Below are 15,703 nucleotides of genomic sequence, written 5' to 3'. Positions count from 1 at the left end.
TGAAGGACACACTCCAGGAGGTGGAGACAAGTGAAGGACACTCTCCAGGAAGTGGAGACAAGTGAAGGACACTCTCCAGGAAGTGGAGACAAGTGAAGGACACACTCCAGGAAGTGGAGACAAGTGAAGGACACTCTCCAGGAAGTGGAGACAAGTGAAGGACACACTCCAGGAAGCGGAGACAAGGGAAGGACACACTCCAGGAAGCGGAGACAAGGGAAGGACACACTCCAGGAAGCGGAGACAAGGGAAGGACACACTCCAGGAAGTGGAGACAAGGGAAGGACACACTCCAGGAAGCGGAGAAAAGTGAAGGACACACTCCAGGAAGCGGAGACAAGTGAAGGACACACTCCAGGAGGTGGAGACAAGTGAAGGACACACTCCAGGAAGCGGAGACAAGTGAAGGACACACTCCAGGAAGCGGAGACAAGTGAAGGACACACTCCAGGAAGCGGAGACAAGTGAAGGACACACTCCAGGAAGCGGAGACAAGTGAAGGACACTCTCCAGGAAGCGGAGACAAGTGAAGGACACTCTCCAGGAAGCGGAGACAAGTGAAGGACACTCTCCAGGAGGTGGGTGTATCGTTGTCAAAGTCTACAATCAAGAGAAGACTTCACAAGAGCAAATACAGAGGGTTCACCACAAGGTGCAAACCATTCAAAAGCCTGAAGAACAGAAAAGCCAGATTAGACTTCGCCAAAAAACAAAAAAACACATCTAAAAAAGCCAGACCAGTTCTGGAAAAGCATTCATTGGACAGCTAAAACTAAGATTAATCTGTAGCAGAATGACGGGAAGAAAAAAGTGTGGAGGAAGCTTGGAAGAGCTCATTATCCAAAGCACACAACGTCATGTGTGGTCACATGGTGGAGCTTGCAGTGTGATGGCATGGGCATGCATGGCTTCCAGTGGCACTGGGTCATTGGTTATTGATGATGTGACAGATGACAGAAGCAGCCGGATGAATTCTGCAGTTTAGAGATATACTATCAGCCCAGATTCAGCCAATGATTGGACAGCGCTTCACAGTACAGATGGACAATGATCCAAAACACACTGCAAAAGCAACCCAGGAGCTTTTGAAGGAAAAGAAGCGGAATATTCTGCAATGGCCGAGTCAATCATCTGATCTCAACCCACTTGAGCATTTCACTCGCTTTACTGGCAAAAATTTGCCAGTAAAGGATTCTCAACAAAATATTAAAAATGAACAACATTTAGTATTATATTCATTTGTCCAATTACATTTGAGCCCTTGAAAATGGGAGGGGCCGTGTATAAAAATGGTTGCAGTTCCTAAAATTTGTACTCGATATTCATGTTCAACCCCTTGAAGTAAATCTGAAAGTCTTCACTTTAAATTCATTTGGATTGTTTCCTTTTAAATTTTATTCTGGTGGCATACAGAGCCAAAAGTATGAAAATTGTGCCCGTGTCCAAATATATATGGACCTAGCTGTATATCCCATGGTTTGTGAACTCTATAACTTTCCTACACACTAAATAATATACACTGATTTGGGTAATTTTCAACAAAAAAAATGCAGAATACATTTTGGCCTAAATTTATGAAGAAAGATTTTTTTTTATGAAAAAGAGAAAACCTCAAAAGGTGGGATTTTACGGGCAATTATTAAAAAAAAAAAAAAAAAAAAAATGAAAAATTAGATAAAATATTAAAATTTATTGATACAAAAAGTTCATAAAACCATAATTTCAATGGAAACAACCACATTCATATAAACAACAATAATAATACATTCAAAGTTGACAGAGGTGGTAAAAATCCCACTTTTTGTATCAATAAATTTAATATTTTATCTAATTTTTCATATATTTTTTTCTAATAATTGCCTGTAAAATCCCACCTTTGAGGTTTTCTTTTTCAAAATTTTGAGGGATGTTGGCAATTTACACGCCAACCTCTTAATTTCAAAAGTTATTTATTTTTATTGGCAAATTTTTAAAACAGAAACAAAGAAACAAAGAAAAACGCGTTTCTTTAAAAAAAAAAAATTCCTTTATTTAGCAAAAAAATAAAAAACTCCAGGTGGTGATTAAATACCACCAAGAGAAAACTATTTGTGTGAAAAAAATGATAAAGACTTCATGTGTACAGTGTAGCATGACCACGCAATTGTCAAAGTGCGACAGCGCTGAAAGCTGGCCTGGGCAGGAAGGGGGTGAAACTGCCCGGAATTTAAGGGGTTAATGGATTGGCCCCCTCTTGTTTATCCCGCACTTGTATTTGAATATAAAGATGAGATAAGGAGGCGGGGTCATTATCAGGTGGACCGTTTTCCAGGATGAGCCCCACATAGAACTAAACTTTGAAGACTAACTGCCAATGTACAGGTCAGTCATGTGACCGTCATTCCCCATCCAGACACAAGGCGGGGCACTTACTTTATTCAGTTTGGATGCCAGAGGGTCAGCCGCCTCCTTCCTCTGGGTGGTCCCCATAGCGGCCAGCAGACTCAGCTGGAACTGATCCTCCTTAGACGACATCTCGCTCTTGGCGGTGAGCTGCATGAAGGAGATGGGATCGTCCGCCTGAACCGTCACATTGCGCTTCTCTGACTCCTTCTGTGGAGAGTAAAGGGGACAAAGGTGAGACAACCATGTCAAGTCTTCTCCTACATACCTCCTCCAGCTGAGCCTAGACCCCCAACAGAAGTCCCTGGGAAAGGGGACCTGTCAGGAGGGATGGAATCCAAAACAGAGGTCCATGGACACCCATAAAGGGGACCTGTCAGGAGGGATGGACCCGCATAAAGGGGACCTGTCAGGAGGGATGGACCCCAACAGAAGTCCATGGACACCCATAAAGGGGACCTGTCAGGAGGGATGGACCCCAACAGAAGTCCATGGACACCCATAAAGGGGACCTGTCAGGAGGGATGGACCCCAACAGAAGTCCATGGACACGCATAAAGGGGACCTGTCAGGAGGGATGGACCCCAACAGAAGTCCACGGATACACATAACGGGACCTGTCAGGAGGGATGGACCCCAAACAGAGGTCCATGGACACCCATAAAGAGGACCTGTCAGGAGGGATGGACCCCAACAGAAGTCCATGGACATGCATAAAGGGGACCTGTCAGGAGGGATGGACCCCAACAGAAGTCCATGGACACACATAAAGGGGACCTGTCAGGAGGGATGGACCCCAAATAGAGGTCCATAAACACGCATAAAGGGGACCTGTCAGGAGGGATGGACCCCAACAGAAGTCCATGGATACACATAACGAGACCTGTCAGGAAGGATAGACCCCAAACAGAGGACCATGGACACGCATAAAATGGACCTGTCAGGAGATCACCTTCTGGGAGAGCTTCTCCTCCTCCAGCTTGGCATGCAGCATGTTGGAGAGTGACTGACGGCACTCTTTGTTGAAGATTTCGCTCATCAAGGGAGAACATTCGGAAAGAACCTTCAGACACAGAGAAATCCGGTCCACATCGTCGTCTGTAATTTGCTTCTTGGGCAGGGAGGATTTCCCCACGTGCAAGATGGTCGCCATCAACAACATGGCTTCTGATACAAAGGACTGCGGGAGGAGAGAAGCAATTATAGAGTGTGAGAGACCAGGATAGAATTTAGACATGGGATTAGATCATGTTCTATGAAGACTTCCCTCCTCAGCATAACTCGTATGGTCACACCGTCTCACATGCATGCAAATACATATCACTTACCTATAATAAAACTAGTGATCTTCCCTCTTTGTGAATGTAGAAGAGGGAATCTCTAATTTGTGTACATCCCACCGCAAAACACCACGGGTGATTACTGGCTTTGCAAACGAGTATGAATAGCTGCAGCTGCCGACAGCCTGTCACTGCAGTGTGCGGGCTTGTCAGCCGCTGCTTTATGCACACAGCCGTCGATCCCAGCAGCAAGAATCAGTCGATTCCTGCTGCTGAAATTCACATCATTGCAAAACGCTCCATGTGAATGGTGCCTTACTGTCAGGACCCGGGTCTGAACCTCTGCTGTGTCTAGCAGTATCTCTTCTTGCTGATCCTCCTGAGATGCTGGACAGCCCCCTGCCTGAGTCCTTAGACAGCTTTGTCTTCTCTCTTGAACTCTTTGCTCCTCCCATGAGCTTCCTATTTTAGCCATGCCTTTGCACTTCCTGTTTGCCAGATTATTGTCTCCTCTCCAGCCAACATCTCGCTCTCGTCGCTCCTGCTGCCACCTGCATCTTCGCTACCACTTGTTACTGACCTCTGGCTTGTTTCCGGACTATGTTTTTGCTTGATCCCCACCTGCTATAGCATCCCGGCTTGCTCCCCTCCTGGTGGCGTGATCCTGAGGACTGCGACCTGGTACTAACAAGCAGCAAAACCCATCCCCACCATCAGGGGCTCTGGTGAACACCAGTTAGTACATAGACCCCGCACCTTAGATAACCTGCTTGTACTTATCCTGCTGGTCGGTGGGAGCCGCTCTACTGCTATAGCTACTGGTCTCCAAGCCTGACCCCTGACCGGGACACTTACTCTGCGGCAGCTCAAGACATCCGCATAATGACTACTCCGTACAATACAAGGCCGTTACCAGGTCTAACGCATCACTTCCAAAAGCAGACAGATTCTTTCCAGAACTAAATGTCAGACTTACATTCTGCAACTTCTTCTCTGGGACCAAGGCCACGTAGCGCAGTGCAATCTTAGTAAGCGTAGTTGCGAGAGCGGCAGCGACAAAGAAATCTCCCTCCAATAAAAATCCTCGGAGAGGCGGCCTACAGGAGAGAGATATAATATATAGCTTTATTGAAGAAGCTAAAAAAGTAGAACCTGATTGGCTGCCATCACCAGAATTTGCACAACCCCCAAGACATTTGCCCAGACATACACCAACCCCCCCCCCCCCCTCTACAAAGCCAAATGAGCCCCTATCAAGGATTGCAGAACCTCAACAAACCTCTCCTCCTCTTTCTTTGTGGGCCTGGCACTGCTGAGGGCGCTCTGGGTGGCGTATGTGCCCATTTCGGTCACCAGCCTTTGGGTGGAGCCGACCGTCACCTCCTCCTCCGGTTTCGTCTCCCCGGATTCCTTCTTGATCTCCGTCTCCACGATGGGAACCTACAGACAAGGGAACGCCCTCATGTTATGAGGTCTGCCTCTGTACAAGGGGGGGGAAGGGGGGAACGGAATCTTTTGGACGATACCCACCTCTCCCAGAGACCTGCGCACTTCAGTCATCACGCTCTGGATATCTTCCTTCGTGCTGCAATATTCTCCCAAAATCCACAACGCTCCTCGATAAATTCTGAAATAGGATCCTGTATTAGATCTCCTCTATTGGCTGTGTGCAGAAATGCTCTTATTTTATGACTGGAAATTAAAGCCGAAGATATCAGCTAATATATTCTTCTCTGGTCATCTCCATCGGATCATTTCGAGAATCACCGTCGAGACGGGGAAATGATCCGATGGTTCGCATGGCCAGTCACAGATGTGAGGCTAGATCGTCTCTGCACACCTCTGTGATCTAGGAGGACTGGAGCGACATCATGACGTCACTTCCTGTTTAGTGCGAAAGTAAACACATTTTTTTTTTTTTAAACAAAAAGATACTTTTTGTTTTTGTTTTTTTTTATCTGATGCTTTCAAAAAGGGAGGAGGAGAGATTTGGGATCTCTCCATAAAGAGGACCTGCCACCCCTTATTACTATTACAGGGGATGTTTACATTCCTTGTAATAGGAATAAAAAAAGTTATTAAAAAAAAAAAAAAAAAAAAGAAAAAAAAGAAAAATAAAAAAAAACAAAAAAAAGGACAGTGTAAAACAAAACAAAACAAAAATTGAAGCACCCCCAACCCTCCATGCTCGCGCAGAGATACGTAGGTTGCGCGCACATATGTAAATGGTATTTGCACCACGCGCGAGTATGGCATATCACTACGAACGTTATAGCGAAAGCAATAATGCTACAGCTCCTCTGTAACTCTAAACATTTTTAAAGCGTCGCCTACAGAGATTTTTATTTACCGTAGTTCTGTCGCCATTCCATGAGGGTGCGCAATTTTAAAGCGTGACATATTACGTATCTATTTACGTAAAATCTTTTATAGTTTACCAAAAGATTGGGTTATATATTGTGTTTTCTTGCATGAAAATTCATTAAAGTGTTTTTTTTTTTTTTTTTAACCGCTGCGCAAATACCTTGTTACATAAAAAAAGGCAACTAATTTATTCTCTAGAGCAGGGATATGCAATTAGCGGACCTCCAGCTGTTGCAGAACTACAAGTCCCATGAGGCATAGCAAGACTGACAGCCACAAGCATGACACCCAGAGGCATGATGTAGCTTTGCAACAGCTGGAGGTCCGCTAATTGCATATCCCTGCTCTAGGGTCTCTGCAAATAAAATTATATATATATATATATATATATATATATATAGGGGTTCTAAGTAATTTACCACCAAAAATACAGATTTTAAGTGGCAGAAATGGTGGGGTCTTTAAGTGGTTAAACATTTTTATACATTTTCAATATTTAGAGAATATGTAATTTTCAGTGACAAAGTGACCGAAAACCCTTTGCAATGTCTGGGGATTTTAATAAGGAAAAGTGTGAGAACACAGAGTCGCCCCTAATCCACCATCAATGGCTTTTCACTTACTTGACTGTCTTTATGGCGTGGAAAACTTCCAGCATTTTCTCCACTATTAGTGTTCGTAAATTATCGAATCGCTGAACGGCCTCCCGAACGAACTCCAGGACATCGGCCGCTGCGGCCTCATTACTGTCACTCAGGAATTCCATCAGCTGCAAAATATTAAATAGGAGAGGATTACTCAGGAAGAAAACGTTCATCCAGACACAGGAGGGTCGGTGTCCCCACCAAGATCATCCACCAGACACACAGGAGGGTCAGTGTCCCCACCACGATCATCCAGACACACAGGAGGGTCAGTGTCCCCACCACGATCATCCAGACACACAGGAGGGTCAGTGTCCCCACCACGATCATCCAGACACACAGGAGGGTCAGTGTCCCCACCACGATCATCCAGACACACAGGAGGGTCAGTGTCCCCACCACGATCATCCAGACACACAGGAGGGTCAGTGTCCCCACCAAGATCATCCACCAGACACACAGGAGGGTCAGTGTCCCCACCACGATCATCCACCAGACACACAGGAGGGTCAGTGTCCCCACCAAGATCATCCACCAGACACACAGGAGGGTCGGTGTCCCCACCACGATCATCCAGACACACAGGAGGGTCAGTGTCCCCACCACGATCATCCAGACACACAGGAGGGTCAGTGTCCCCACCACGATCATCCAGACACACAGGAGGGTCAGTGTCCCCACCACGATCATCCAGACACACAGGAGGGTCGGTGTCCCCACCACGATCATCCAGACACACAGGAGGGTCAGTGTCCCCACCACGATCATCCAGACACACAGGAGGGTCGGTGTCCCCACCACGATCATCCAGACACACAGGAGGGTCGGTGTCCCCACCACGATCATCCAGACACACAGGAGGGTCGGTGTCCCCACCACGATCATCCAGACACACACGAGGGTCGTTGTCCCCACCACGATCATCCAGACACACACGAGGGTCAGTGTCCCCACCACGATCATCCAGACAAACACGAGGGTCAGTGTCCCCACCACAATCATCCAGACACACAGGAGGGTCGGTGTCCCCACCACGATCATCCAGACACACAGGAGGGTCGGTGTCCCCACCACGATCATCCAGACACACACGAGGGTCTGTGTCCCCACCACGATCATCCAGACACACACGAGGGTCGTTGTCCCCACCACGATCATCCAGACACACACGAGGGTCAGTGTCCCCACCACAATCATCCAGACACACAGGAGGGTCTGTGTCCCCACCACAATCATCCAGACACACAGGAGGGTCAGTGTCCCCACCACGATCATCCAGACACACAGGAGGGTCAGTGTCCCCACCACAATCATCCAGACACACAGGAGGGTCAGTGTCCCCACCACGATCATCCAGACACACAGGAGGGTCGGTGTCCCCACCACAATCATCCAGACACAGGAGGGTCAGTGTCCCCACCACAATCATCCAGACACACAGGAGGGTCGGTGTCCCCACCACAATCATCCAGACACACAGGAGGGTCAGTGTCCCCACCACGATCATCCAGACACACAGGAGGGTCAGTGTCCCCACCACAATCATCCAGACACACAGGAGGGTCGGTGTCCCCACCACAATCATCCAGACACACAGGAGGGTCAGTATCCCCACCACGATCATCCAGACACAGGAGGGTCAGTGTCCCCACCACGATCATCCAGACACCCAGGAGGGTCAGTGTCCCCACCACCATCATCCACCAGACACACAGGAGGGTCAGTGTCCCCACCACCATCATCCACCAGACACACAGGAGGGTCAGTGTCCCCACCAAGATCATCCACCAGACACACAGGAGGGTCGGTGTCCCCACCACAATCATCCAGACACACAGGAGGGTCGGTGTCCCCACCACGATCATCCAGACACACAGGAGGGTCGGTGTCCCCACCACGATCATCCAGACACACAGGAGGGTCGGTGTCCCCACCACAATCATCCAGACACACAGGAAGGTCAGTGTCCCCACCACGATCATCCAGACACACAGGAGGGTCGGTGTCCCCACCACGATCATCCAGACACACAGGAGGGTCAGTGTCCCCACCACGATCATCCAGACACACAGGAGGGTCAGTGTCCCCACCACGATCATCCAGACACACAGGAGGGTCAGTGTCCCCACCACAATCATCCAGACACACAGGAGGGTCAGTGTCCCCACCACGATCATCCAGACACACAGGAGGGTCAGTGTCCCCACCACGATCATCCAGACACACAGGAGGGTCAGTGTCCCCACCACGATCATCCAGACACACAGGAGGGTCGGTGTCCCCACCACGATCATCCAGACACAGGAGGGTCGGTGTCCCCACCACGATCATCCAGACACAGGAAGGTCAGTGTCCCCACCACGATCATCCAGACACACAGGAGGGTCGGTGTCCCCACCACGATCATCCAGACACACAGGAGGGTCAGTGTCCCCACCACGATCATCCAGACACACAGGAGGGTCAGTGTCCCCACCACGATCATCCAGACACACAGGAGGGTCAGTGTCCCCACCAAGATCATCCAGACACACAGGAGGGTCAGTGTCCCCATCACGATCATCCAGACACACAGGAGGGTCGGTGTCCCCACCACGATCATCCAGACACACAGGAGGGTCAGTGTCCCCACCACGATCATCCAGACACACAGGAGGGTCAGTGTCCCCACCAAGATCATCCACCAGACACACAGGAGGGTCGGTGTCCCCACCACGATCATCCAGACACACAGGAGGGTCAGTGTCCCCACCACGATCATCCAGACACACAGGAGGGTCAGTGTCCCCACCACAATCATCCAGACACACAGGAGGGTCGGTGTCCCCACCACGATCATCCAGACACACAGGAGGGTCGGTGTCCCCACCACGATCATCCAGACACACAGGAGGGTCGGTGTCCCCACCACGATCATCCAGACACACAGGAAGGTCAGTGTCCCCACCACGATCATCCAGACACACAGGAAGGTCAGTGTCCCCACCACGATCATCCAGACACACAGGAGGGTCTGTGTCCCCACCACAATCATCCAGACACACAGGAGGGTCAGTGTCCCCACCACGATCATCCAGACACACAGGAGGGTCAGTGTCCCCACCACAATCATCCAGACACAGGAGGGTCAGTGTCCCCACCAAGATCATCCAGACACACAAGAGGGTCGGTGTCCCCACCACGATCATCCAGACACACAGGAGGGTCGGTGTCCCCACCACAATCATCCAGACACACAGGAGGGTCAGTGTCCCCACCACAATCATCCAGACACACAGGAGGGTCAGTGTCCCCACCACAATCATCCAGACACACAGGAGGGTCAGTGTCCCCACCACGATCATCCAGACACAGGAGGGTCAGTGTCCCCACCACGATCATCCAGACACACAGGAGGGTCAGTGTCCCCACCACGATCATCCAGACACACAGGAGGGTCTGTGTCCCCACCACAATCATCCAGACACACAGGAGGGTCAGTGTCCCCACCACGATCATCCAGACACACAGGAGGGTCAGTGTCCCCACCACGATCATCCAGACACACAGGAGGGTCAGTGTCCCCACCACGATCATCCAGACACACAGGAGGGTCAGTGTCCCCACCACAATCATCCAGACACACAGGAGGGTCAGTGTCCCCACCACAATCATCCAGACACACAGGAGGGTCAGTGTCCCCACCACGATCATCCAGACACACAGGAGGGTCAGTGTCCCCACCACAATCATCCAGACACACAGGAGGGTCAGTGTCCCCACCACAATCATCCAGACACACAGGAGGGTCTGTGTCCCCACCACGATCATCCAGACACACAGGAGGGTCGGTGTCCCCACCACGATCATCCAGATACACAGGAGGGTCGGTGTCCCCACCACGATCATCCAGACACAGGAGGGTCAGTGTCCCCACCACGATCATCCAGACACACAGGAGGGTCAGTGTCCCCACCACGATCATCCAGACACACAGGAGGGTCAGTGTCCCCACCACGATCATCCAGACACACAGGAGGGTCAGTGTCCCCACCACAATCATCCAGACACACAGGAGGGTCAGTGTCCCCACCACAATCATCCAGACACACAGGAGGGTCTGTGTCCCCACCACGATCATCCAGACACACAGGAGGGTCGGTGTCCCCACCACGATCATCCAGATACACAGGAGGGTCGGTGTCCCCACCACGATCATCCAGACACAGGAGGGTCAGTGTCCCCACCACGATCATCCAGACACACAGGAGGGTCAGTGTCCCCACCACGATCATCCAGACACACAGGAGGGTCAGTGTCCCCACCACGATCATCCAGACACACAGGAGGGTCAGTGTCCCCACCACAATCATCCAGACACAGGAGGGTCAGTGTCCCCACCAAGATCATCCAGACACACAGGAGGGTCGGTGTCCCCACCACAATCATCCAGACACACAGGAGGGTCTGTGTCCCCACCACGATCATCCAGACACACAGGAGGGTCGGTGTCCCCACCACGATCATCCAGATACACAGGAGGGTCGGTGTCCCCACCACGATCATCCAGACACAGGAGGGTCAGTGTCCCCACCACGATCATCCAGACACACAGGAGGGTCGGTGTCCCCACCACAATCATCCAGACACACAGGAGGGTCAGTGTCCCCACCACAATCATCCAGACACAGGAGGGTCAGTGTCCCCACCAAGATCATCCAGACACACAAGAGGGTCGGTGTCCCCACCACGATCATCCAGACACACAGGAGGGTCGGTGTTCCCACCACGATCATCCAGACACACAGGAGGGTCGGTGTCCCCACCACAATCATCCAGACACACAGGAGGGTCAGTGTCCCCACCACAATCATCCAGACACACAGGAGGGTCAGTGTCCCCACCACAATCATCCAGACACACAGGAGGGTCAGTGTCCCCACCACGATCATCCAGACACAGGAGGGTCAGTGTCCCCACCACGATCATCTAGACATACAGGAGGGTCGGTGTCCCCACCACGATCATCCAGACACACAGGAGGGTCGGTGTCCCCACCACGATCATCCAGACACAGGAGGGTCAGTGTCCCCACCACGATCATCCAGACACACAGGAGGGTCAGTGTCCCCACCACAATCATCCAGACACACAGGAGGGTCAGTGTCCCCACCACGATCATCCAGACACACAGGAGGGTCAGTGTCCCCACCACGATCATCCAGACACACAGGAGGGTCAGTGTCCCCACCACGATCATCCAGACACACAGGAGGGTCAGTGTCCCCACCACGATCATCCAGACACACAGGAGGGTCGGTGTCCCCACCACGATCATCCACCAGACACACAGGAGGGTCAGTGTCCCCACCACGATCATCCAGACACACAGGAGGGTCGGTGTCCCCACCACGATCATCCAGACACACAGGAGGGTCAGTGTCCCCACCACGATCATCCAGACACACAGGAGGGTCAGTGTCCCCACCACGATCATCCAGACACACAGGAGGGTCAGTGTCCCCACCACGATCATCCAGACACACAGGAGGGTCGGTGTCCCCACCACAATCATCCAGACACACAGGAGGGTCAGTGTCCCCACCACGATCATCCAGACACACAGGAGGGTCGGTGTCCCCACCACGTTCATCCAGACACACAGGAGGGTCAGTGTCCCCACCACGATCATCCAGACACACAGGAGGGTCGGTGTCCCCACCACAATCATCCAGACACACAGGAGGGTCAGTGTCCCCACCACGATCATCCAGACACACAGGAGGGTCGGTGTCCCCACCACGTTCATCCAGACACACAGGAGGGTCAGTGTCCCCACCACGATCATCCAGACACACAGGAGGGTCAGTGTCCCCACCACAATCATCCAGACACACAGGAGGGTCAGTGTCCCCACCACGATCATCCAGACACACAAGAGGGTCGGTGTCCCCACCACGATCATCCAGACACACAAGAGGGTCGGTGTCCCCACCACGATCATCCAGACACACAAGAGGGTCGGTGTCCCCACCACGATCATCCAGACACACAGGAGGGTCGGTGTCCCCACCACAATCATCCAGACACACAGGAGGGTCAGTGTCCCCACCACAATCATCCAGACTCACAGGAGGGTCAGTGTCCCCACCACAATCATCCAGACACAGGAGGGTCAGTGTCCCCACCACAATCATCCAGACACAGGAGGGTCAGTGTCCCCACCACAATCATCCAGACACAGGAGGGTCAGTGTCCCCACCACGATCATCCAGACACACAGGAGGGTCAGTGTCCCCACCACGATCATCCAGACACAGGAGGGTCAGTGTCCCCACCACAATCATCCAGACACAGGAGGGTCAGTGTCCCCACCACAATCATCCAGACACACAGGAGGGTCGGTGTCCCCACCACAATCATCCACCAGACACACAGGAGGGTCAGTGTCCCCACCACGATCATCCAGACACACAGGAGGGTCAGTGTCCCCACCACAATCATCCAGACACACAGGAGGGTCAGTGTCCCCACCACAATCATCCAGACACACAGGAGGGTCGGTGTCCCCACCACAATCATCCACCAGACACACAGGAGGGTCAGTGTCCCCACCACGATCATCCAGACACACAGGAGGGTCGGTGTCCCCACCACGATCATCCAGACACACAGGAGGGTCGGTGTCCCCACCACAATCATCCAGACACACAGGAGGGTCGGTGTCCCCACCACAATCATCCAGACACACAGGAGGGTCAGTGTCCCCACCACAATCATCCAGACACACAGGAGGGTCAGTGTCCCCACCACAATCATCCAGACACACAGGAGGGTCGGTGTCCCCACCACAATCATCCACCAGACACACAGGAGGGTCAGTGTCCCCACCACGATCATCCAGACACACAGGAGGGTCGGTGTCCCCACCACGATCATCCAGACACACAGGAGGGTCGGTGTCCCCACCACAATCATCCAGACACACAGGAGGGTCGGTGTCCCCACCACAATCATCCAGACACACAGGAAGGTCAGTGTCCCCACCACGATCATCCAGACACACAGGAGGGTCAGTGTCCCCACCACGATCATCCAGACACACAGGAGGGTCAGTGTCCCCACCACAATCATCCAGACACACAGGAGGGTCGGTGTCCCCACCACAATCATCCAGACACACAGGAGGGTCAGTGTCCCCACCACAATCATCCAGACACACAGGAGGGTCAGTGTCCCCACCACAATCATCCAGACACACAGGAGGGTCAGTGTCCCCACCAAGATCATCCAGACACACAGGAGGGTCGGTGTCCCCACCACAATCATCCAGACACACAGGAGGGTCAGTGTCCCCACCACAATCATCCAGACACACAGGAGGGTCAGTGTCCCCACCACAATCATCCAGACACACAGGAGGGTCAGTGTCCCCACCACAATCATCCAGACACACAGGAGGGTCAGTGTCCCCACCACGATCATCCAGACACAGGAGGGTCAGTGTCCCCACCACGATCATCCAGACACACAGGAGGGTCGGTGTCCCCACCACGATCATCCAGACACACAGGAGGGTCGGTGTCCCCACCACGATCATCCAGACACACAGGAGGGTCGGTGTCCCCACCACGATCATCCAGACACACAGGAGGGTCAGTGTCCCCACCACGATCATCCAGACACACAGGAGGGTCAGTGTCCCCACCACAATCATCCAGACACACAGGAGGGTCAGTGTCCCCACCACGATCATCCAGACACACAGGAAGGTCAGTGTCCCCACCACGATCATCCAGACACACAGGAGGGTCAGTGTCCCCACCACGATCATCCAGACACACAGGAGGGTCGGTGTCCCCACCACGATCATCCAGACACAGGAGGGTCAGTGTCCCCACCACGATCATCCAGACACACAGGAGGGTCAGTGTCCCCACCACGATCATCCAGACACACAGGAGGGTCAGTGTCCCCACCACAATCATCCAGACACACAGGAGGGTCAGTGTCCCCACCACAATCATCCAGACACAGGAGGGTCAGTGTCCCCACCAAGATCATCCACCAGACACACAGGAGGGTCGGTGTCCCCACCACAATCATCCAGACACACAGGAGGGTCGGTGTCCCCACCACAATCATCCAGACACAGGAGGGTCAGTGTCCCCACCAAGATCATCCACCAGACACACAGGAGGGTCAGTGTCCCCACCACAATCATCCAGACACACAGGAGGGTCGGTGTCCCCACCACGATCATCCAGACACACAGGAGGGTCGGTGTCCCCACCACGATCATCCAGACACACAGGAGGGTCAGTGTCCCCACCACGATCATCCAGACACACAGGAGGGTCGGTGTCCCCACCACGATCATCCAGACACACAGGAGGGTCGGTGTCCCCACCACGATCATCCAGACACACAGGAGGGTCAGTGTCCCCACCACGATCATCCAGACACACAGGAGGGTCGGTGTCCCCACCACAATCATCCAGACACACAGGAGGGTCAGTGTCCCCACCACGATCATCCAGACACACAGGAGGGTCAGTGTCCCCACCACAATCATCCAGACACACAGGAGGGTCAGTGTCCCCACCACGATCATCCAGACACAGGAGGGTCAGTGTCCCCACCACGATCATCCAGACACACAGGAGGGTCGGTGTCCCCACCACGATCATCCAGACACACAGGAGGGTCGGTGTCCCCACCACGATCATCCAGACACAGGAGGGTCAGTGTCCCCACCACGATCATCCAGACACACAGGAGGGTCTGTGTCCCCACCACAATCATCCAGACACACAGGAGGGTCAGTGTCCCCACCACGATCATCCAGACACACAGGAGGGTCAGTGTCCCAACCACGATCATCCAGACACACAGGAGGGTCAGTGTCCCCACCACAATCATCCAGACACAGGAGGGTCGGTGTCCCCACCAAGATCATCCACCAGACACACAGGAGGGTCGGTGTCCCCACCAATATCATCCACCAGACACACAGGAGGGTCGGTGTCCCCACCACAATCATCCAGACACACA

General features: G+C 52.6%; 1 protein-coding gene across 1 annotated transcript in view; it reads right to left on the bottom strand.

Annotated features, from left to right (window-relative positions):
- COPB1 (COPI coat complex subunit beta 1) overlaps window positions 1–15,703 on the bottom strand; it is a gene marked incomplete at its 5' end in the record, with an annotated part of 67,742 nt that overhangs the window by 8,092 nt on the left and 43,947 nt on the right. The window contains 6 exon segments of the mRNA XM_073603968.1: window positions 2,413–2,592; window positions 3,335–3,562; window positions 4,639–4,759; window positions 4,942–5,102; window positions 5,193–5,289; window positions 6,650–6,795. Of these exon segments, the coding sequence (XP_073460069.1) occupies window positions 2,413–2,592; window positions 3,335–3,562; window positions 4,639–4,759; window positions 4,942–5,102; window positions 5,193–5,289; window positions 6,650–6,795 (933 nt within the window).

Source organism: Aquarana catesbeiana, linkage group LG11 (assembly GCF_042186555.1).
Source record: "Aquarana catesbeiana isolate 2022-GZ linkage group LG11, ASM4218655v1, whole genome shotgun sequence".
Taxonomy (NCBI): Eukaryota; Metazoa; Chordata; class Amphibia; order Anura; family Ranidae; genus Aquarana; species Aquarana catesbeiana.
Note: the sequence above shows the minus strand (reverse complement) of the source record. Positions and strands in the feature narration are given on the sequence as shown.